Raw genomic sequence first — 24303 nt, forward strand, 5'->3', positions numbered from 1 at the left:
TTTAATCTCTCAAATACTGTTCTTAGACCCCCTGTTCAAGGGTGGCTACATTTGTTTTTTGTGCCCCCCTGGTGTATTTGAACATAGCCACCCTTTCCTGCTCACCCTATGATGAACTACACATCTATGTGCAAACACATTCAGTTTTATGGGAATTGTAGTATGTATAGAGTGGAGCTTATGACCAGAAATAATGGCACTGCCCGCTCTACACTAGTTGCTGTGAGACGCATCAGTGAAGGATAGGAAACATGCACCAGACTAAAAAGTAAGCCTGAAAACAACAGAAAAATATAAGCGCCTTGGTATACTTGATATTTTAGAACAATTGATGTAAAAAAAATGTCCACTACATTAAGATGCATTTATACTTACCGTATGTTGCATCTATGCTTAATACTCTAGACCCAGACATATGGTGGTATCCTAGTGGTACCCTTTTTGAATTTGTACATGAATGGTTAAGTCTTTGTATCTTGTGTTTTTCTCTGTTTTCCTGCTTATTGTAATCATGAAAATGCTCTATAAATAAAGAATGCATAAAAAAGATGCATTTATACCTCACTAGCTTTGTTCCAATCTGCTGCCACATCTCCTGTCGTTCTTCTTCAGAAGTGCGTGGCAAAATATTCTTGTCTTCTAGGTCCTTCTTAGATGGTCTGTTCCCAAGTTTTATAGCAAGTGTATCTCTACGGCGGATTTTACTTGCCAATGTACCTTAAAACAAAAATACACAGAGGGATGATACATGAAATGCATCATATTTGCTGATGAACTGCGTAGTCTTGTGTACCTTATCCTTGACTAGGTTTCCTCCTTGCCTTAAAGAAACCAGAACGTGCTTAAAAAACGGAGGGTTTAATATCACTTTAGATTCTGTAAAATCATCTTTACAGAAATGGAAATGTTTGACTATTATATAACTTGCAGTTTTCAGCCTCATGTTAGATGTATTTTTTGGCAAAAGGAGGAACCAAGATGACAGAAGATTCTTTGATGAGATTACAAGAAAGGAAATCAACTTTGTGTTTGGAGAATAAATCTCCACTATATCCCAAATTGATCTTAAAAGATAGGTTCACCCATATTTAGGCGTAACATGTTATGAATGCACTGACTCCCGCACCTCCCCTTCTTCTCTACTCGCTAGCTGTCGCAAAAAAAAAAGTGGCTGTGCGAGGCTCTGCCCACCTGGCCACATCGCTCTGTGAATGGAAAACTACAAGGTGCGGCAGCCTTTGCAGTTTTCAATGAACTACCACGGCTCTGTGAGCACTGTGGTAGTTCATTCATTCCTTCTGTCAGCATGTATCGGCTTCCTCGTATGAGGTACGAGGAAGCAGATATACTGACAGGTCTGCAGGAGACCTGCATGGCATCAGCGATCGCTGGTGCAATGCTTTACCGGCTCCTGCAACAAAAATATCCTTTAAGGCTGGGTTCACACTGGAGAACGCAGCGGCTCACAGGAGTCCAGTACGTCTCCATTCACTGTTTCAGGTCCGAATTAGTCTGAATTTTTGGCTGAGCTCGGACCTGAAACGGACCAAAAGACGCACAGGTATCCTGTGCAATTTGCACTGGAGCTGCTGCGGAGATGTGTGAACCGACTCCATAGGGAGCAGGTCACAATATCCTGCTATGTGAATTGGATGGGGCAAACCTGCATCAAATTCACAATAGTGTGAACCCAGCCTCAATGTTTTTTGGTTGCCACTTGTTGCAAACTTGTTTTTTTTTAACTTTTTTAAAGATATAAAGTTACTTGATACTTGTTTTCATTATTAACAGAGAACTGTTAAATTTTTATATTCCGGTAATATGTGCAATGGCGATACAGTCAATAGAGTTTTTTTTTTTTTTTATATATTTTAAAGTTGCACTTCTGTATGTCAAAAAGCAATACTTTTGTTTGTTTATGATACTGGAGATTATAGTGGACTAAAATATAACTGAAACTAAAACAATTCAGAAGACTAAAACTAGAATGGAATTTTAGTCAAAAGACTATAAGTAAAATGGAATAGAAATTTGATGTCAAAATTAACAATGTTTTACAGCTGGATTAATCAGAGCCACTGCCTGCTGTAGATATTTCAGTAAATCTCACTTTCTGTGCTGTCATCATCATCGTCATCATCATCTGTGTAGAGGATGGGGCCATCTGAGTCAGAATCACTTGTTTGGCTCCCTTTGCCTTCACTATCTCCATCTGGAATGACTGAAGTTTCAAAAGATTCATCTGTCACCTCCTGGCTTTTAAGGCTTGAGGTATCATCATGACTTTTCAAGGAAACATCACTGTAAACACAGGACAAAAAAACATGTTAAAAAATGCTAAAATGTTATAACACTTCTGAACACATACAGTACGGGATCCTGGCAGAGTATTCATAAATTGGGTGAAATGTGCAGCGCTTATGTGATCATATAAACCATAACAAATAATATGAGTACAGAAAACGTGAATAATAAATGATGTGCTCAAAAATACTCCAAGCAGTCCTCTATTATGACATGTGATGTCTATAAACAGAGGAACTTGGACGTGTGATGTCCAAAAAAGAAAAAAGTCGGTGACAAGTTTCAGTCATGTGTGATGATAATCCTCAACCACATGTGGATATAATATAGTGACAGTCTTTAACTTCAAATATGTATGATGTAATACCAGTTAATAGTAGGTCCACCACCAAAGACACCAGAAGCTGCTTACCAGAGGGATTGAACTCAAATAGGTTTACACCTAGTGAGTCAATCAAGCTTTGTGGTATAATATACCAAGGGGATCAGATGCTCTATCCAGATATGACCTCCAGATAGACCTTCGAACAAGTGATATGCTGAGACCAATGTCTTCTTTTATACAAGCGCTTGATTTTACTGCTAAACACGTGAGTTTATTTCCTTTACTTTTTATGTATTAAAATTTCCATACGGAGTTACACTATATGCCTTCCTCTTTCTTTTAATGATGGGGCTGACTGCCTATATCTACGGAGTCCATCCATACCTTACACTTGTTTGAAGGTCCATCTGGAGGTCATATCTGGATAGTGCATCTGATCCTCTTGGTATATTATACCACAAAGCTTGATTGACTCACTAGGTGTACACCTATTTGAGTTCAATCCCTCTGGTAAGCAGCTTCTGGTGTCTTTGGTGGTGGACCTACTATTAACTGTTATTACATCATACATATTTGAAGTTAAAGACTGTCACTATATTATATCCACATGTGGTTGAGGATTATCATCACACATGACTGAAACTTGTCACTGACTTTTTTCTTTTTTGGACATCACACGTCCAAGTTCCTCTGTTTATAGACATCACATGTCATAATAGAGGACTGCTTGGAGTATTTTTGAGCACATCATTTATTATTCACGTTTTCTGTACTCATATTATTTGTTATGGTTTATATGATCACATAAGCGCTGCACATTTCACCCAATTTGTCATTTTTGCAACTTTATCCACTGCTGTGCTGGCTGCTTTAGTTTTTTTTTTTTTTTTTTTTTTTGAGACAGCGCGGTATATATTTGTTTATAATTTAGAGTATTCATAAACCCTGAGTTATTGGCTCATACCTTCCAGGGATTGGAAACCGACAAAGCTTTTTAAGACATACCCCCTGGGCACCTCCCTTACAACCTTACCCTACTACATGAGTCCTCAGTTTTGTTGCAAGCTATGTAGAGTAACTAAGGTATAGAAAGGGATGTGAGGTAGGGGGTAGAGGATGGCCAGTGTCGTGTCCTGGACTACCCAATATGGATTTGACAGGCAAGTCAAACTTCCTCTTATCTTAGTTACACAGTACAAGACACAGGATGAGTATTCATAAACCCTCGGATGTCCCCAAGCTTTGAATGAGAAGAGTGGGTAACAATTAGGCAAAGAGAACTATGCAAACAGGCCCAACAGGCCCAACTGCTGCAAGAACCTTGAGGCCGGAAACTGCAACCGCAGAGGACTGGATATCCACCTGATAAAACTTTAAAAAGGTATGAATAGAAGACCAAGTAGCATCTGTACAAAGCTGGGCTACACAGGCCTGGTGCCAGAATACCCAGGAAACTCCCACTAACCTGGTGGAGTGGGTGCATAAAGGCGTAGGAGGAGATTTTTCCTTGGGAGTGTCAGGACTGGGGATTAGAGGTCTTATTCATTCAGCGATAGTGGACTTGGAAACATATCTCTTGCGAGGTCCCAAGGATAAGACAAAAAAGGAGTCCATTTTCTTGATAGAAGCTGCTTTGAGCGTGGACTCTTTTGGCTTTGCCTATGTCCAAACAATGAAGAGTTGTTACCTTTTGGTGCTTTGGAGTAGAGCATAAGGATGACAGGTTTGCCTTGTCATTTTGAAGAATGAGGAACAATTCCTTATGAGACAGAGCCACTAACTCAAAAGACACATCTGACAGACGTGATAGCAAACAAAAAGGCCACCTTGCAGGAGAGATCATCCAAGAGGATATTCCTGATGGGTTCAAAGGATGGTTTCTGTAGGGCAGAGGGAACCATGTTGAGGCCTCAAGGAAGCTCAGGGTGCTAAAAGGGGAGCCTGATCCAAGATAAATCTTAATTAAAGGCTTTGACAAGGAAGAGAAAGGTAATAGTTTTTTTAAAAAGGATGGACAAGACCCGATACCAATCCTTTCATAGTGCTTAAAGTGGTTGTAACCCTAAGAAAAAAAAAAAGATTCTGCTCCTTTAAAGCACGTAAAACTACATAGTGCTTGAGCCGTGTCAATTTTCCCTTTCTAAGATGTAAAAAACCTGGTTGATTTTACCAGTTCCTGTGTCCCCCTGTTTCCTGACCACGGTAATGATGGCTGAGCCCTGACTACCAGGGTCAGTTTACATTCCTCCGTCATACGCAGCTCTCCTTTCTCCCCTCTCCCCTCCCACCCTACCTGTTAGATCCTGTGTGTGAGCTGCCCCACCCCTCCCCTTCTATCGCTGTTCCGATTGGCAGTAAAGTTACTGCTCACAATTACTACCGGCCCCTCTGTTAGGACAAAATGTACTATACAGTGTATGTGCTTTTTTAAAATTCTTCTTCTAAATGCCTTATTTCACTTCGCTGGTCTGCAATCATGTGATCGCCCGGCAGACGGGCACTGCCTTTACAACCCCTTTCAGGCCAAGTTCTGGTGAAGTCCTGATTGTAGGAAGGTCAGAATGTGAGGCACAGAATAATCTTTGGGATTTAAGCGCCTGTGTTCACATGCAGGCAAAGAAGGATTTCCAGATATAATGATAGATCTTTCTGGAAGTGGCTTTTCCTGCTTTCAGCAAGGTAGGAATGACAGACTAAGAGACCGCTCTTTCTCCTAAGACATGAGATTCAACAGCCATACCATTAAAGTCAGCGACTGAGAAGCAGGATGGCACAGGGGTCCTGAGACAGCAGGTCTGGCCTGCTGGGGAGAGGCCAATGGTCGTCTCCTAGTAGTCTCAGTATGTCTGTGTACCAGATCCTTCTGGGCCAGTTTGGTGTGAGGTGCATCTTCTCTTTGTTATGGAGCAGACAAGGTAAAATTATCACTGAAGGGAAGGAATAGATTAGTTGAACTGAAGCCAAGGGATAAACTTTGAGGCTCCTTGGCCCTGGCCACAAACAGAAATAGTTTTTGTTGAATCTGGAGGCCAGGATATCCACATCCAGGGTCCCCCATCTCTGACATATCAGACATATTCTGGGATCTGGACTGCAGAGATCGCTGGACAGTGAGTCTCTCATAATCTAGCATGCTTCCTTCAAGGCTGCTTTGTTAAGGCTTGGCTTAAGATCCACCAAGCTACAGAATTCCTTTCTTGGCTGGACAGGAGAATGTGTAAGTTGAGAGAAGGAGCATGCTTGTTTCAGGTCAACAAGATGTTCTGCGGGAGAGGTTTTCAATGAAATTTGGCAAATGGTACAGCCTTGAACAGAAGGCTTAAAAACTCTGAGAATCTCATTCTGTGATGTCTCTGGCCCCAACTCTCGAGCATGGGGTCTGAGTGAGAGAATTTTCTTTTCTGTAAGGAAAACCTTTGCTTGGGATGTGTCCAGGACCAGACCCAAGTATTCCACATTAAGAGAAGGCTGGAGGAGAGCAGATTTTTGGAAACTGATCACCCAGCAGAAAGATTGGAGCATCTGAACTGTCCCATGGATGATTGCAGACAGCTAGAAGGTGAATGAATAATTCTGAAGAAGGTTTCCAGATAACCTGTGACCTGGATATTCTTAGTTCTTAGAAGGGCCAGAAGAGGTGCTAGGACCTTTGTGAATACTATGGGAGCAGAGGATAGGCCAAAAGGCAGTATGGCAACCTGGAAATTAGTATTTTACTGCAAAGTGCAGAAAATGCTGATGTGGTGGATAAATGAGAATATGCAGAAAAGCATCTTGGATGTCTACGGATGCCAGGTATTCCCCTCATGTCAGACAAGCAATATTCAACCCTGCAAATTGCATCAAAAGTTTTGGATTTTTTTTTTACTTTTTATTTACTGAAAGGAAATACAAATGCAGGTAGTTACAGTGGATATTGATGCACAATAAAAGAACATTCCAGTAATGAAGTAGAGAATCACAAGCATATTAGCAAGAGCTACCGTAATGCAAAGATCCAGTTGTGTGGTACATTAATATTAATACATTCCAGTAAAACTGAGTAGCATTTAAGTTAAATACTGTATCTCACAAAATTGGTAATGATGAGAATAAACATACAGAGATAGCAAACATATCATTCAGTGCTAGAGCACAGGTGAAGCTAAATACATGATGTCCACTGTATCAAAAATGGTATAGGCATAACTTAAAATGTTTGTAACCCTAAAAAAAAAAAAAAAAAAAAAAAAAAAAATCGATCTCTCCTGCTGGATTAGGCCAAAAAAAACATATAGTGCAATGCAGAACAAAAGGTACATCTGCACATATAAGATTAGGGTGGGTCCATAAGATGCCAGAAGTGCCATACTGTATTAAGTTTAGAAATAGTGTTGTTGAGCAGAGAAGTCAAATAAGCCATGTTGTAGACATTGTTTGCAAAGATCTACTTGGTATGGTACGTGGTATTTGTTGTTCCCATTTTAAATCTATCCAGTTCCTAACTGCAGTCAAAATGTGGTTTATCAGCTTGGTAGCAAGTTTGGCTGTATTCGACACTGGCAGCCCCAGGAGGTAGAGAACTGGATCGAAAGAGACTAGAGGGCCAAACAATGATTTTAATAGGGTTTTAGTGCTTTCCCAGAAAGAGTGTATCTTGGGGAATTTCCCAGTAGATGTGGTATAGCGTACCCACAAAGGCATTACATCTCCAAAAGTGCTGGGTTTGAATCCCAGCCACAACACTACCTGCCTGGCGTTTGCATGTTCTCCTTGTGCGTGGGTTTTCTACAGGTACTCCGGTTTCCTCCAATAACATGCTGGTAGGTTAATTGGACGGTTCCTGTCTAAATTGGCTCTAGTATGTATGAAAATGAGTTAGGGACGTTAGATTGAAAGCACCTTGAGGGCAGGGACTGATGTGAATGTGCAATATATACAGTGCCTTGAGAAAGTATTCATACCCCTTGAAATTTTCCATGGTACACCCAAAAACTTAAATGTATTTTATTGGGATTTTATATGATAGACTAACACAAAGTGGCACATAATTGTGAAATTGAAGGAAAATGATAAATGGTTTTTTTACAAATAAATAAAATCTAGTGGAAACAATTGCCTTCAGAAGTCACCTAATTAGTAAATAGAGTCCATCTGTTTGAATTTTTAATCTCTGTATAAATGCAGGTGTTCTGTGAAGCCCTCAGAGGTTTGTAAGAGAACCTAATGAACAAACAGCATCATGAAGGCCAAGGAACACACTAGACAGGTGAGGGATAAAGTTGTTTAAAAGTTTGTAGCAGGGTTAGGTTATAAAAAAATATCCAAAGCTATGAACATCTCATGGAGCACTGTTTAATCCATCATCCAAAAATGGAAAGAGCATGGCACAACTGTACACCTACCAAGACATGGCCGTCCACCTAAACTGACAGACCGGCAAGGAGAGCATGGTAACTCTGTAGTAGCTGCAGAGATCCAAGCAAGAAGAAAGCGATTGTTGAAAAAATGCCATAAGAACTCCCGTTTGCAGTTTGTGAGAAGCCATGTGGGGGACACAGAAAACATGTGAAAGAAGGTGCTCTGGTCAGATGAGATCAAAATTGAACTTTTTGGCCTAAAAGCAAAACGCTATATGTGGCAGAAAACTAACACTGCACATCACCCTGAACACACCATCCCCGCCGTGAAACATGGTGGTGGCAGCATCATGTTGTGGGGATACTTTTCTTCAGCAGGGACAGATTTGATGGGAAGATGGATGTAGCCAAATACAGGGCAATCTTAGAAGAAAACCTGCTAGAGTCTGAAAAAGACCTAAGACTGGGGCAGAGGTTCACCTTACAGCAGGACAACGACCCTAAACATACAGCCAGAGCTACAATGGAATGATTTAGATCGAAGCATATTCATTCATGTGTTAGAATGGCCCAGTCAACATCCAGACTTAAATCCAATGGAGAATCTGTGGCAAGACTTGAAAATTGCTGTTCACAGATGCTCTCCATCTGATCTGACAGAGCAGATTTTGCAAATCTGACTGTCCTTGGGCAGATGTTAGTTGATTTGAGAGAAGAGAACAGTGAGGGGGTAGAGGTTTGAAATGTATTTTGTACGCCCTTCGAAAACACTGTTTGGGCGTACAGGTCTGGAACATCTGTAACCAGAAAGTGGCAAACTATAACAGATGTCCCCCCCCCTTATTGGGAAAATAGGATTTTTTAAAACAGCTTACCTGTAAAATCCTTTTTTTTCGAAGGACATCACGGGACACAGAGCCACAGTAATTACTGATGGGTTATATAGGGTATCACTGGTGATTGGACACTGGCACACCCTATCAGGAAGTTCAACCCCCTATATAATCCCTCCCCTTGCAGGGATACCTCAGTTTTGTAGCCAAGCAATATAGTGTATTAGAAGAGGGGCGGGACCTCTGTGTCCCGTGATGTCCTTTGAAAGAAAAGGATTTTACAGGTAAGCTGTTTTAAAAAATCCTATTTTCTTTCTTGAACATCACGGGACACAGAGCCACAATAATTACTGATGGGATGTCCTAGAGCAATGCTACCTGAGGGGGGGAACCATGACCAAGTAGGGTGCAATCAGACCTGAGGACCCTGTACCGCTGCCTGCAGCACACTATGCCCAAAGGCGATATCCTCATGCCTTCTCACATCCACCTGATAGAATCTGGTGAATGTATGGACTGAAGACCAGGTTGCGGCCTTGCAGTTTTGAGCCATAGAGTCACTGCCCAAGAAGCACCAATAGCACTTGTGGAATGTGCCCTGATCTGAAACGGAGGAATCTTCTGTTTCAAACCGTAAGCTTGAATGATCAATTGTCGAATCCATTTAGAAATGGTAGCTTTTGACGCTGCCTGTCCTCTATTGGGACCTTCTGGCAGCACAAACAAAACATTCCTCTTGCAGATCTGAGCAGTTGCCCCGAGATAGGCCTTAACTGCTCTTACTACATCCAATGAATGTAGAGATCTCTCTTCCGTAGAACAGGAATCTGGAAAAAAGGAAGGCAGAACAATGTCTTGATTTAAATGAAATTCAGAAACCACCTTCGGTAAAAAACTAGGATGAGGGCGCAGTACCACTCTATCCTTGTGTATAATCAAATAAGGCTCCTTACAGGAAAGGGCTGCTAATTCTGAAACTCTTCTAGCAGAAGAGATGGCCACCAGAAAAATTAACTTCCTTGTCAACAAGACCAAAGGAATCTGACTTATTGGTTCAAAAGGCTGTTTCTGTAACACACCCAGGACCAAGTTCAAGTCCCAGGGGTTTAGGGGAGCTTTAACCGGAGGATTAAGACGCATCACCCCCTGCATAAAGCTTCGGACCAAAGAATGCGAAGCAATTGGCCGCTGAAATAATACTGATAAAGCAGAGACCTGGCCCTTGATGGTACTCAAGGCCAGCTTCATCTCTAACCCTAATTGTAGAAAATCAAGAATTCTACCTATGACATATTTCCTGGGATGCCAACCTCTGGATTCACACCAGGATACATAAGCTCTCCAGACTCTATGATAAATCATCCTGGAAGCTGGCTTCTTTGCATTAATCAAGGTAGATATGACAGGACCTGAGAGCCCACGACTCTTCAGAACGTGGGTCTCAATAGCCAAACCGTCAAATTTAGCGTTTGTAAGGCAGCATGGAACACTGGACCTTGAGATAACAGGTCTGGGCGTACCGGTAGGGTCCACGGGGAACCCACCGTAATCCTTACTATTTCTGCATACCAAGTCCTTCTGGGCCAAGCAGGGGCCACCAGAAGTACCGACTTCCTTTCCTGCTTGATCCTGTGAAGGAGTTGTGGCAGTAGCAGAATAGGCGGGAATGCGTAAATCAGTGAGAACTGATGCCACGGAATCACCAACGCATGCAAGAGGATCCCTCGTCCTTGCCACAAATCTGTCTATCTTTTTGTTGAATCGGGATGCAAAGAGATCTACATCTGGGACCCCCCATCTTTGGCATATGGCCCAAAAGACGTCGGGGTGTAGAGACCATTCCCCTGGGAGTACCTGCTGGAGACTTAGATAGTCCGCCTGCCAGTTCTCTATGCCTGGAATAAAAACTGCTGATACGCATGGCCCAGACTAAAATCTGGTTCACCTCCTTTTGAGCAGCTCGGCTCCGGGTGCCTCCCTGATGACTGACATAAGCCACTGCTGTGGCATTGTCGGACTGGATCCTGACCGGGCAGCCCTGTAACCTGAGAGTCCAGGCTTTTAGGGCTAGATATACCGCCCGGATCTCCAGAATGTTGATGGGTAAGGTCCTCTCTGTCTTGGACCATATTCCCTCAACCGCAGACTGTTCCAGAACTGCTCCCCAACCTGACAGACTGGCATCTGTTGTTACCACCGTCCAGGCAACCGGTAGAAAGGATTTCCCCTTCTGCAGGTTTTCGGGTATGAGCCACCAATTGAGGCTCTGATGCACCACAAGCGACAGGCGCATCGGAAAGTCTAACGCCTGAACCTTCTTGTTCCAGGTTGACAGAATACTGTGTTGCAGCATTCTTGAATGAAATTGAGCATAGGGAACTGCTTTGAATGAAGACACCATCTTCCCTAGCAGCCTCATACAAAGGCGGACAGAAGGACCCTTCTTGGTCCTGACTGCCAGAATCAGCTCCCTTAAAGCAGTGATCTTTGCCTGAGGTAGAAATACTTTCTCCTGGCTTGTATCTATGATCAGACCTAAATACTCCAGTCTTCTTACTGGTTTTAGGAAAGATTTTTCTAGGTTGAGGATCCAACCTAGGTGTTCCAGATACTTGACTGTGGATCTCAAGTTCCCGTTCAAGGAGGCTACCGACCGGTCTATCAATAGCAGATCGTCTAGGTATGCTATGACAGCTATACCCTGAGCCCTTAGTCTGGCCAGAGGAGGGGCCAAGACCTTTGTGAACACCCGAGGTGCAGTGGCTATCCCAAAAGGCAGAGCCACAAACTGGAAATGGCGCCCTCCTACCTCGAAAGTGCAGAAACTTCTGATGAGCAGGAAAAATGGGCACATGCAAATATGCATCTCTGATGTCTATCGATGCCAGAAATTCTCCTCCCTGCAGGGTAGAGACTACTGTCCAGACTGATTCCATGCGGAAGGATTGAATCCTTAGGAATCGGTTCAGATCCCTTAAATCCAGAATGGGTCTGACATCCACATTTGGTTTTTGGACCGTAAAGAGGTTGGAATAGAAGCCAATCCTTGGTCCTTTGCGGGAACCATCATAATGACCTCCTGCGATAAAAGTCGCTCTAACACTAGAAGGAGTGACTGCTTCTTCTCTGGGTCTCTGGGGACACTTGATCTGAGGAACCGAGGAGAGGGAAATTCCTGAAACTCCAGTTTGTACCCTAAGGTTACCGTGGAGATTACCCATCTGTCCTGGAAATCCTCCTGCCAGAGCCCTGAGAACTGTCGCAAGTCTTCCCCCCACTCGAGTGAGCGGGGGCGCCCCCTCATGCCGAGGTCTTTAGTGTTTTGCCTAGTAGGCTTCTTCCCCCAGGACTTCTTCTGTCCCTGGGGTTGACTCTTGTCTCTGGACCCAGATGGAGGCGGCCGTCGAGACTGCCTGGAGGCTGAAGCCCTCGGCGCTGGGGAAAGAGTCCGTTTGAAAGAGGGACGCTTACTCTTCTTCTTAACAGGTAAGAGAGTGCTTTTCCCACAAGAGATTCTCTTGATATAGTTATCCAAGTCCTCTCCAAACAACCTTTCACCACGAAATGGAAACCCCGCCAGGAGCTTCTTACATGGTGCTTCGGCTGACCAATTTTTCAACCATAGGATTCTACATATATACACCAACCCCAGTGAAAGACGGGAGGTTTGCACGATAGAATCTCTAATGGCGTCAACCACAAAGCATAAGGCCGCTGGAAGGTTAGCAAACCCCTGGGCCTGCTGTTTAGGTAATACTTTGATGACCTGCTTAACATGGTCTCTTAAGTATTGACAGACTTGAATCGCTGCTACTGCAGGTTGAGCCACTGAACCTGCTAAGGAAAAAACATCCTTCAATAGGGATTCCATCTTTTTATCTACAGGATCCCTGAGCATCTGAGCATTGTCTACAGGACAAGTCAGACTATTATTTACGGAGGAAATGGCGGCATCAATGGCCGGTATTCCCCACATTTTAATAAACTTCTTAAATCGGATAAAGTGTTGAAAACTTTCTCGGCGGAAAAAAACGTTTGTCTGGGTGATCCCACTCAGAATAAATGAGCTTTTCAAGTAAATTATGAACAGGAAAAGCCTGTGCTGCTTGGAAAGGTTTCAGTGACCCCAAAGCAGAAGAGGATTCTTTAGCAGTTTCAGGTAGGGACAACTTAAATGTGGAGCGGACCAATCCAGTAAGGATCTGCACTAAGACTTTCTCCTCTTGGGAAGTCGCAGAGGGTCCCTCTCCACCTGATTCCTCTGAAGAGGAATCATCCGTCCCATCCCGATCCTCTGAAAGGGATTCGTGTCCTTTATCCCAGAGCTCCTCTTCCTGAGGGTCTTGGGGAACAGAGGAAGGCCTAGTACGTTTTCTTCCACTGAGTGAAGCTGTAATCACGGCCATTAATCTTTCCTCTAAACCATTAATGGTTGAGGGAAAAAACCTCTTGAGTAATGTATACAGGGGCTGAAGTGCCAGAAGCAGGTGTAGCCCCTGACCCCAACGGCTCTCCCTGGCTAGCCATCCCTGGCCCTTCAGGGGGGGGAGGATGCTGCTCACAGGGGGCCCTCAGAACCTGAACGAGATCCCCTAGTGTCTCTGGTTCTTGGGGTGCTTGAACCTCTTCTACCCATAGTGCAAAGCAACAAGGTGTGAGGTATCACAAATGAACACTGACTGCTGAGCGATGTAGTCTGGCTAAAAGCCTTGCTACCCAATGCTCAGTCTGGTGTTACTTCAGTAAATGCTGCCTAGGAGAATGCCTGTGTCCCACCTTACATGCGACCGTCAGCTCTGTGTCTCTCCAAAGGCTGTGTGCACCTGTACAGAGTGCCTTAATAGCCTGCAGCTGGCCTGAGTGGGAGTCTAAGCACCTGTGCTGACGTAACGCCCCCCCCCTAGCGCCCCCCACCCCTCGAATTTTGAAAAAAACAAGCGCTTCCCGCCTCTCCTGAAATACTATGGAGGAAGACTGGGGGAGGGGGGTGGAGGGAGAGAGGCTGGTAGTGAAGGGCCTGCCTGACAACAGCAATGGCGGAGATGGCGGCGGGGGCAGCGGTGCCTGAGCGGTATAACCACTGTCTAGACCCCTGTGGCCTCCCCCTAGCCTGGGGGGAACATTCAGACATGAGAAATCCCCCCATCCATTTTACCGTGAGCCAGCCGGAGACGCTGTGAAACTTGTGCAGCATGAACACTGAGACAGACAATCCAGCATGACAAGGTTTGTGCTCTTGGCAGCCCCCGATGGTCACAATAGGCATAGCATGCATTTACCTTAAAGGAGAAACCTACTAGAATTAGAAAATTCTGTGGAATCTCCTCTTACCTTATCCAGCCGCAGGGTTCAGTTTACACAGACCCAATCTTCACCTCTCACGGTGGGCTCCGTTTGAAAAAACCGTCAGAGACTGGAGCCCCCTACGAATAGGGGGATCCTGCAGTTCTGGGCCTGTAAAGCACCCGGCTAGAAAACCATTTTCTAATATGTGGGGTCCAGCTCTCTAAAAAGAGAAGCATTACAGGTAAAACCTTGTTTCTTCGGACACGAGGCCCGGGTACCATCCAATTCGGCCTAGAAAGGACACTTTGAATGGATCCGGTCTGCCTGGCTTGCCCCAGTATAGGATATGGGATATTCCCTTTGGAGCTCAGCACAGCACATCTTTACACGTCCATCACCTAAGACACTGGCGTAAAAACTGAGGTATCCCTGCAAGGGGAGGGATTATATAGGGGGCTGAACTTCCTGATAGGGTGTGCCAGTGTCCAATCACCAGTGATACCTATATAACCCATCAGTAATTACTGTGGCTCTGTGTCCCGTGATGTTCGAGAAAGAAAAGTGATTTTGGCTAGACTCTATGGGTTTTGTGGCCCTAGGCTTATACCAAAAGAAAGGGCTGAACTTAGAAGTCTGGGTAGAGTGATTAGGTGTTCTGTGCTTTAACGAGGCAGAGACTGCAAAGAGGGGTTTTTTTAATCTTCTGCTGTAAGTGTAGAACCTTCCCTCCAGTAACATCTTCAAGGAATTTGTCAAGTTCCTTGCCAAAAAGATAATCTCCTTCAAACTGCATATGTGTGAAGCATCTTACAAGCAGCTTTACCTGTCAAAAAACTGAGGACTCACAAAACGGGGAAGGGCTATAGGGCAGGTGCCCAGGGGGCATGTGCTTAAAAGCCTTGTCAGTGTTCAATCACCTGAAGGTACGAATCTATAACCCAGGGTCTCTGAGTACTCAGGTTGTGTCCTGTACTATAGGATTAAGATAAATGTTTTGGCTTTACTTACACTTAAAATTATAACTCTATTAGGTCAGTTTTTCTATTGTTGTCTCAGGACTGGATGAGCAGATAAACATATAATTTGAAGAATGAAGTTTCTCCCTTACATTGCCTTATTGTGCCTGAAGTTCACCTTTGACGCTGAAGTTTAGGCAAAGTTTACACAGCTACATTGGTACACCTAGGACCAATGTAAGTATGTATGTACCATACCTGTGGGTTCCCTGTGGAACCTGGAAATCACTGTAGTAGGCAACAGTAATAGAGTGATTGCCACTAGCTTTAGGGTGCCGTGTGAATGGTTGCCCTGCTGCCTTCTGAACACAGGTGGTCACTATTCAGAGAACACTTTGCATTTTCTCAATGAAGCCAAAGTGTTTGATTGGATAAGACAGAGATTGTGATGTCTCCTCCCATCTCTCCACCTTGTCCAATTAGGGAATGCTTAGCATTCACTGAGACAATGCAAAGTGTTCCCTGCATGGCAGCTGTGCTGAGTGGGTGACTTTGTGTGTTCACAACGTAGCAGGGCAGCTGCTTGACAAGGGACCCAGAAGCTAGTGGAGATCATTAGGGTAGTGGTACCTACTACAATGATATCCAGCTTGCACAGGGATCCCACAGGTATGGTACACACAAACGGCATACCTAAACTTCAGCTTTAATGTGTTGACTACAGTTACATTCAGTTATGCCAGTGCCAGAAGCTTGAAATCTACGGTGCTTATTTACCCAACTTTAGGTAATGAAGAAAGTGCTAAAAAAATATACCTTTACTCTTAACAGAACATTACTTCATAAATATCAAGTCTTAAATAACAGGTCATAGGGTACTGATTCTTCCCTTTGGCAGAAACCCATAACCAAATCTGCTACAGGGTTAAGGATTCCAAACGTTTCAAGGGAAAAAAAAGAAATGTTATAGTATGGATTAAGGCTAGGTTCACACTATTGTGGTTTCCCTTTGGCCACGTTTGCGTGGCCACAGCAGCCCATTCATTTGAATGGGCTGGTGTACCTACAGAAAATGCCTCTACATCTTTTCCAAAATCGCAGCTGCAGGGAAACCACATAATGCTATGTGCTTCTCAGTATTGGAAAACGCACTGTGGTTTACAGTGCATGGGGGTGCCATTAAGAATTAATGCCACACATGTGTATCTGCTAACAGCAGCGTGTTTTTGCTGCAGGTGCAGTAAAGCGCGCCATTTACACATAGCCCCACACTCATATAGATACGAACCCTGCCATAGGTTTGATCTGTGATACATAAATAGAAAATACACATATACAAACTGTGCAAATAAAAAATAAAATACACACATTGGCAAATAGCTAGTAAAAAGACATACCAACTTCAAGAACCACTGCTGGAATTTTTAGTTTTTTGTAAATAAAACACATGAACATATTAGTAGACACATGAACATATTAGTTAACCTATATAATCAATTTGTTCATTTTGCTAATTTTTTTTTTATTCAACTTACAGTTAATAAAAGATCAATTTTAACTAATGGTAACATTTTTATTTAAAGTTAAAAGATTTCTATGTTAAAAATATATACAGTATATATTTTTTTATATTACAGGCTGTATTGAGAACAACGCATTTTATGTAGACTTCCATCTTTCCTATCACTTAAAGTGGTTATAAAGGCAAAAATATTTGTTTGTTTTTTTACCTTAAGGGGGTTGTAAAGGCAGAAGGTTTTTTATTGTGATGCATTGTATGCATTAAGTGAAAAAGCCTTCTGTGTGCAGCAGCCCCCCTCAGCCCCCCTAACACCTGAGTACCCTCTCTGTCCAGCGATGTCTACGAGTGTCTCAGCCATCCGAGATTCTCCTTCCTGATTGGCTGAGACACAGCTGTGACGCCATTGACATCCACTGCTGTCAATCAAAGTCAGCTAGCCAATCAGGGGAGAGAGGGGATGGGGCTGGGGCTCCATGTCTGAATGGACACAGGGAGCTGTGACTCAGCTTGGGTGCCCCCATAGCAAGCTGCTTGCTGTGGGGGCACTGAGCAGGAGGGGGTAAATCCATTGCAACAGAGCAGGTAAGTATAACAGAATGAGCCTTTACAATCACTTTAAAGTGGATGTAACCCCCATTTGTGAAATCTGACCTGGGCACATATCTGTAGTATTTACTTATCACTCTTAAAATCCCTAAGTCCCGTGTCTTTCTGCTGCTCTGTTCCTCTTATCAGCATGATAACTTCTGACAAGCTCTCCGACACAGGAGATAAAAGCAGCTGGAAATTTGTGTTGTGGAGGTAACTTAAAATAAGCAGAGAGCCTGTCTATCCAATGCACAGCTCTGCAAGTTTTTTCGTTCCACTGCCTATATGGAGAGGGGTGTGGGCCTTTCCTCTAATCAGCTCACGCACAGTGTATGCCCAGACTCCCCTCCCACTGCTGAAACAGGAAGAAAAATGTATAACACGATGTGCACATTCTAAAAAGTCTAGGAAGATGAAAACAGCAGAAATACATGTAAAACTTTTATAGGGAGATTTGTTTAATCTCGGTGTATCATCTGAGGCTATTCACTTCACTGGGTATATGTGAGGGTTTACATCCACTTTAATGCATTCTCTGCATTAGGGTAAAAAAACCTTTCAAAAGTTGCTCCCCCCGTAAAAACTTACCCAAGCCTGATTTCAATCCAGCGCTGTGCCCATCTGCAGCAGCTCTCATCCCTTCTCTCACTTCTCACAAGAGATTTAGCAACAGGCTCCTGCTGATGTCAATTAAATCCTGTGAGAAGGGAGCGGGGGACAGGGCTGAGCATGCTGTGTGTGTTGCTTGCTATGAGGGGCACTCGTTGAAGAAGCGGAGTCAAGATCGCCGGTAAGGAACCCTAGAAGAGGAGGTTTGGGGCTGCTCTTAATAAAACATTGCACAGATCAGGTAGGTATGTTTGCTATGAAAAAATAAAAAATAAAAACTGCCAACCACTTTAAACAGTTTGTCTGGGCCAAGCAGACTTAAACTAACCATTTCCTTTACACAATGGTGCAGACGCTATGTGTGCTGTAACATACGGTTGTAACAGTAGCTACATATAGTATGTTGCTCTGAGCTCCGGTGACAGTATGGGCGATTTCCATCTTCTGACAGATTTTAAAAGTTTCAGACTGAGTGCTTCTCTACTGCTCAGGAGAAGCCTTGTATTTCTATCAATGAATACAAGGCTTTCCCTGATTGGCCAAAGTGGAAATTGTGATGTCATGCACCCGCCTTTCCACCTTAGCCAGCCAGTTTCGTACAGTTGTCTTTTAACCAATTCTCCCACTTTCCTCAGGGCACCTATAGAAATAATCACACATGCGCAGTAAGAACAGGACCAAACAGGAAAGTCTCAACTGAAAAAGCTGTGCAGTGCTAAGCAACGCCACACACACAAAACATGGTTGGAATAGGAAAGCAGGTAAGTATTTGATGTGGGGATTAAAGGACAATTGTACTAAATGTTCATTCACATTATTTACTTTTAGGCCTCATTGACACTGGGAGTAAAAAAAGTTGCATTTAGAAGCATTTGGCATTTTTTTTCTGCCTCTAAACGCTCCTCCATGTTAGCCTAAGTGTCCATGCACACACAGGCTTTTACAGGCATATTTGAAGCGTTTAGATTCAAAAAGACAAAAAAAAAAAAAATCACCATTTGCGCGTTCAGAAGAGAAGCGTTTGGGCAGAAAAAAAATGCTTAAGGTGGATAAATGCTAGGTGCGCTTGTGCGCTAATACAGTCTAATATAATTCATACCAAGTGCAGCGCTTATCATAAACAAATGAAAAATGAAATACAAAAGAATATATATTATTTTAAAATCCAGTCCTTTCAAAAAAAAATCCATGCATAAGTGATGGTGTGTATGGACAAAGGGAAAGTCCTCAAATGTGCAAAAAATGTGCTACTCATGAACACAAGCCAGAAAACACAGTTCCAAAAAACTCCAAAAGAGAAGACAGGATGAACTTCCCATACGTCCAGTAGTAGTAGTAAAGGTGAAGGTGGCTGCTTACCAGAGATTATTGGCTTTCAAACGAATGAAAGGCCAGAAGCGCTTTAGGGGATAAACCCCAAATAACTCCACTCTCAATACAGGGGGCATACAGAACATAAAAACGCATAGTATGCCTTTATAAAGGTTTATTAAAAACAAAAGAATCCACTCACATTTGAAAAGAAAATGGCAGGCATCTCAATATCATGAAAGCTACAGCTATCAAAATATCGGCGACAAGTTCCTTGCGGCCCGCAGACGCTGTATGTGGTGACGTCGCGTTAGGCACCTGCAGCTTTCATGATATTGAGATGCCTGTCATTTTCTTCTCAAATGTGTGTTCATGGGAAGCACATTTTTTGCACATTTGCTGACTTTTCTTTTTTTTCCATACACACCATCACTTATGCATGGAGGTTTTTGAAAGGACTGGATTTTAAATTATGATATGTTTTTTTTTTGTATAAAAATTTTCATGTGTTTATGATAAGTGCTGCACTTAGTATGAATTATATGGAGTAGGTTTTTATCTGTTGTTCTGTGCCAGCAGCAGTCCATTTTTGGATTGTTTCCTTTATTTTATTTTTATCTATTGTGGATTTTCACATGGTTATATAATGCATTCTAATAGCCAGAATAAATTATTATTCTGGTCAATAGAATGCATTCATTTGCATATGCGCATAAGCGTCTGTGCAATATGCGGCTTTTAACGCATTTTTTTAAGCTGCTTTTTTCCCACCAAGAGAAAAGGCATTTTGAGGAGCTAAGCAAATGCCCAGTGTGCATGAGGCCCAAAGGCTACAAACAAAGAAAAAAACAAAATGCACAAAGTTCCAGGATACCTTGTTGTAACGTAGATAAACGTTGTGTAATTGCTCCAATGCATTCTCAAGAGCTGTGTCTCTGTATGCTCAAAAAACTTCAATAAAAACGATACCATGGTGAACATAAAACTTAAAGATGAACTGCAGTCTGCTCACATAATTTGTAATAAAAACATCTTTGTCCTTCTGAATCTTCCCTCCAACCACTTTGCATATTATTTTATATATACTGTGATTCTGTACTTGCCAAATATGCTGCAGAAATCTCCCTCCGCTAAGTCTGGCTGCAACCATTTTAACTGTGGGCAGCTGAAGCTGCTCCCTGTTCACTTCCTTGATTTAGATAGAGGCACACCTCCAGCTCTGCAGCCCTGCAGTTCTCGTTGGTCCTCTTATAGACTCATCCCCCCTCCCTTCCTGGCAAACTCTCACGAGAGTTAGAGAGAGAGCTTTGCATGATGTCATAAGCCTAGGCTTTTTTTTTACCAGACAAGAAACAGGAAGTGGTCTGTATAAGGTATTTACTGGCAGAAAAAAAAATGTTTTACTATCCAAAGTTAAAACAACAAGGGCAGAAGATTTAATAGATGGAAATTTGAAAAAATTACTGAAGGTCTGCTTTAAGCATCTAGTGATCACCCACTGACTATGTGGAAACCAACATGATGGAAAAAACTATGAAATGTTCCCAGGGGATCTGCCCTAATCAAAACTCAATGTCTCCAAAAATGATAGTATCATCCAATTGGAGCCTTGGAGTTGTGTTGGCATCTAGACATTGATGTTGCTGTGATGAAAAGGGCAGTATGATTTCCGATATAGTTTGACCTTATTCAATAAGCTGGGTGAACACTAACTTTGTGAAATTAGAATTCTGTAATACTTTAGTAAATACACTTTTATGACCCTAGGCTATATATTAGATTTGGAACAGTAAACACATTCCCTTTTTAGTAACAATCAATGATCTCTTCAAGCAAAACCTGGATCTGAAAACTGGTAATATTTGCAATACACAAGGCTTGATGTACAAGCAACACACCAGGTTAAGGATCCTTAATTTTATATTAGTGCAACAAAAAAATTACAATTATAGTCAGAGGTTAAAATAAAGATCCCAATGTATGTGTTAAAGCTTTGTAAATTGAGACTTATATAATATTATATATCCCTATGTAACTGCCAAATTTTGTATGGTTGAACAGTATACTTTGACTTACCTTTCAGTAACTTCTTCATTCACACCAGTTATATCCAGACTAGTTTTACTGTCACATCTGTTTTCTGGTAACTGCACACTTTCACTAACAGAGTCATCATTCTGTCTTTCCTCCTGTGTTGCATCAGATATATTGCACAGAGTTTTCAAATTATGCTTTACAGCAGGAGAAGTGGACTGTGGCTTTTGCAGTTCTTCAGCAGGAGAGTTTTCTGTGGGACTGGTCTCTTGTGTTTCAGAGTCCACCTGCTGAGTAGCCAGCTCAGTCCTGTCCCGTTTCTTTAGGCCTGTAGAACTAGCATGTGACAACATAGGCTGATCCACAGATAAAGATTTGCTGTGTAATTTTTTGGCTCTTGGAGTGGTCGAGATCCCAGCTTTGCTGGATAACTGCTCTTTTGAAGCTTTTGGCCTGGAAGAAGTCGATGCCAGTGTGGAAGATGACGTTTTAGTGGCAGCTGTTTTTCTGTTACTCGAAGAGGCATCTGAAAGGAAAATAAGTGATCAGCATATACATGAGATTTACATTCTGCTTAAAACAAAATACATATTAATTCAGACAAGCCAGTTTGTCTAGCTATTTTGATTGGTATGTTGTGTTTATATGCACCATCGGTCACCAGACTCATCTTGTGTTAGGCATTGTTTACACTGGCATTGGTAACAGGTGTTTAGGGTGCATTTTTGCAAATAGATATTTCCTAAAAGTTACCTCAGTAGTTATACTCTGAATACCATAACTTTAAGGGTACACCCTGTTGTCTTTGAAATCACCTTTACGCAATTTAGTGTAATCGGTTATATACTTACTATTCTCCTGTGTGCCTGCTCGACTTGTTTTAAGTGCTGGAGCAGACAGCTGTTTGGAAATGCTTTTGGCAGGTTTTTTGCTGGAAGGCTCATCTTTTCTATGGCTTGGCCCAGCAGAAGCAGCAGAATTTTTTGAAGTTGTGACAGCTTTTTTTGTTTTTGACTCAGGCACTCCTACAGTCTTCTCAGTTGACTCTACTAAAAAAGACAATAAAATGTACCATAAATCAGCCTCTATAAAAAGGTTTTCCAGTTTACATGAAAAGTTGACCCCTGCTAAAGAACACATAGAGGTTGATTTACTAAAGGCAAATGGACTGATGATTTTACAAGGGAAGTTGCACATTGCAAGGGAATTATCCCCAGAGCTTAGTGAAAAGGTGAAGCTCTGATAACTACCATTATCCAGTCAAGTGCAGGAAAAAATGCTGTTTTTTTAATTTCCCTTGTATGCAACTGGGTATTTTTTGCAAAGTGAAACTGCACCACATTCAAGCTCTGGGGAAATTTCCCTTACATACTTCAACTTTCATTGCAAAGTGAACAGCTTATTTGCCTTTAGTAAACCAACTAGGAGGTCCTTCCACCGCACTTCTCTATCAAGCAATGGTCGTTCTTCCATCCAGATGACATTTTTTTGAGTTTGCTGATGGCATCTATCCACTCAGACATAGCATCCAATCAAACATTACAACTATAAATCATGATATTATCTTTAGGAAACTTAGTGTGTGGATGGAAAGACTTCTCTTGGAGCCACACAGAAGGATGTCACAAGGGGGGGGGGGGGGGGGGGTCTACTTTCCAATGAAAGGTAAAATATTTGACTTACCAATCCTTTTCTAGGTGAATATTATGATACACATGCAAAGTATTCAGCTACAAGTTTGCTTTAGGAGATTGGACACTGGCAAAAAAGGAGCTGTATAGACAACCTAGTATAGCCCTCCCACTCCCAGCATGCCTTCGTTTTGTAGCAAGCAATAGGGGTGGATCATAAAAAAACAACAGAGAGGGACCTATGTCCTTAATGTACTCCAAGAAAAGGGTTTTACAATAAGTCAAAAATCCTATCTTCTTATTTGTACATTATGGGACACAGAAGTAGCATTCAGGTACACAAGGACATACAGAAGCGGTCCAAAAGAGGGGTTGGAAACACAGCAAATAAAGGCTAATACCCCCCAAAAACCAACAGGTTAACAGAGGGGGCTCAACAGCGTTTAAAGTCGCCTGAAAGTCGGCATTATCTAAAGCATGAATTTACACCTGGTAAAACAAAAGTGTAAACCAAAGACCAGGTGGTAGCCGTGCAAATCTGAGAATAGATGCCTGATGCTGAAAAGCCCAAGAAGCACCAATCAATCTGGTGGAGTGCACTTGACTGTGAAAGTTGGAACCTTGCCCTTAAGGTTATAAGCTTGAATGATAAACTGTCAAATCCACCTTCCAAAAGTTGAATGAGAAACAGGCTGTCCCTTATAGGGACCTTCAGCAATGACAAGCAGGAAGTCATACGGTCCAAAAGGAGCTGTAACAAATAGACAGACTTCAACAGTGCATATCACATCCAGAAAATGGATGGAAAACTCCTTAGGAAGCTTTGGAGCAATATAGATAGATGGTAAAACAATATCGTTGTTTGATAGTTAAAAAGTACTAATTAAAGTAACCAAAGGCAAAGCTTCGTTGTTTTTGACAGAGTGGAGAGAATTAGAAAACTTGTCAGGTTTTTATAACTTTTTGTGATGACATTTAGAAGATTAACCCTCTTTATTTGTCCTCTTTATCATTAGCACAGAGTGAAAGTGAAAGAAAATCCCAAATTTTGGTTTGTCGCCAGAAAAGGAATAGAGGGGGAATCTTCCAAGAAGGACACTAGTTCTGGTGACAACCAGAGATTTCCCTCACTTTGAAGGAATTCTTCTTACTTGCTGTTGTGGCCATGTGATAGAAAGTGAAGGGAAATATCCCCAATAGGACACAGATGGCAATAATAAATAAAAATTGTGTGGGGATTTTGCCCTTCCTTACTTTATTAAAAAAAAAAAAAAAAAATACTTTAGTTCTACTTTAAAAGGAAGAAATAACACTGGGAAGAAAAAAAGCCCTGGGCTTCAAAACAGCCCTGTGTTTGTGAAGCAGAAAAACATGGTCTTTACAGTTCAAGGCTGCCAACTGAGAGACTCGACCCACAGAAGGGGTGGCGACAAGAAAGGTAACCTTGCGATAGAGGAAGACAAGGGAGTATCCAAAGAGGTTCAAAGGGCAGTTTCCGAAGAAGCGGCAGAACAAGGTTGAGATTCTACAGAGTCACTGGGGAACATACAGGAGGAACAATGTGA

At 42.4% G+C, this 24303-nt stretch overlaps 1 protein-coding gene across 5 annotated transcripts in view; it reads right to left on the reverse strand.

Moving 5' to 3' along the window:
- The window catches only part of PHACTR2 (phosphatase and actin regulator 2), a 327171-nt gene that overhangs the window by 48464 nt on the left and 254404 nt on the right, over positions 1-24303 (reverse strand). For 4 of the 5 annotated variants that reach the window (XM_073627410.1, XM_073627411.1, XM_073627414.1 and 1 more), the window contains 4 exons: positions 21959-22156; positions 21150-21633; positions 2111-2301; positions 561-717 (listed from right to left, as the gene is read on the reverse strand). In XM_073627410.1, the coding sequence (XP_073483511.1) occupies positions 561-717; positions 2111-2301; positions 21150-21633; positions 21959-22156 (1030 nt within the window). The remainder of the gene's footprint in view (positions 1-560; positions 718-2110; positions 2302-21149; positions 21634-21958; positions 22157-24303) is intronic. The other variant, XM_073627412.1, reaches the window with a different exon arrangement.

Source organism: Aquarana catesbeiana, linkage group LG04, assembly GCF_042186555.1.
Source record: "Aquarana catesbeiana isolate 2022-GZ linkage group LG04, ASM4218655v1, whole genome shotgun sequence".
NCBI classification, from domain to species: Eukaryota; Metazoa; Chordata; class Amphibia; order Anura; family Ranidae; genus Aquarana; species Aquarana catesbeiana.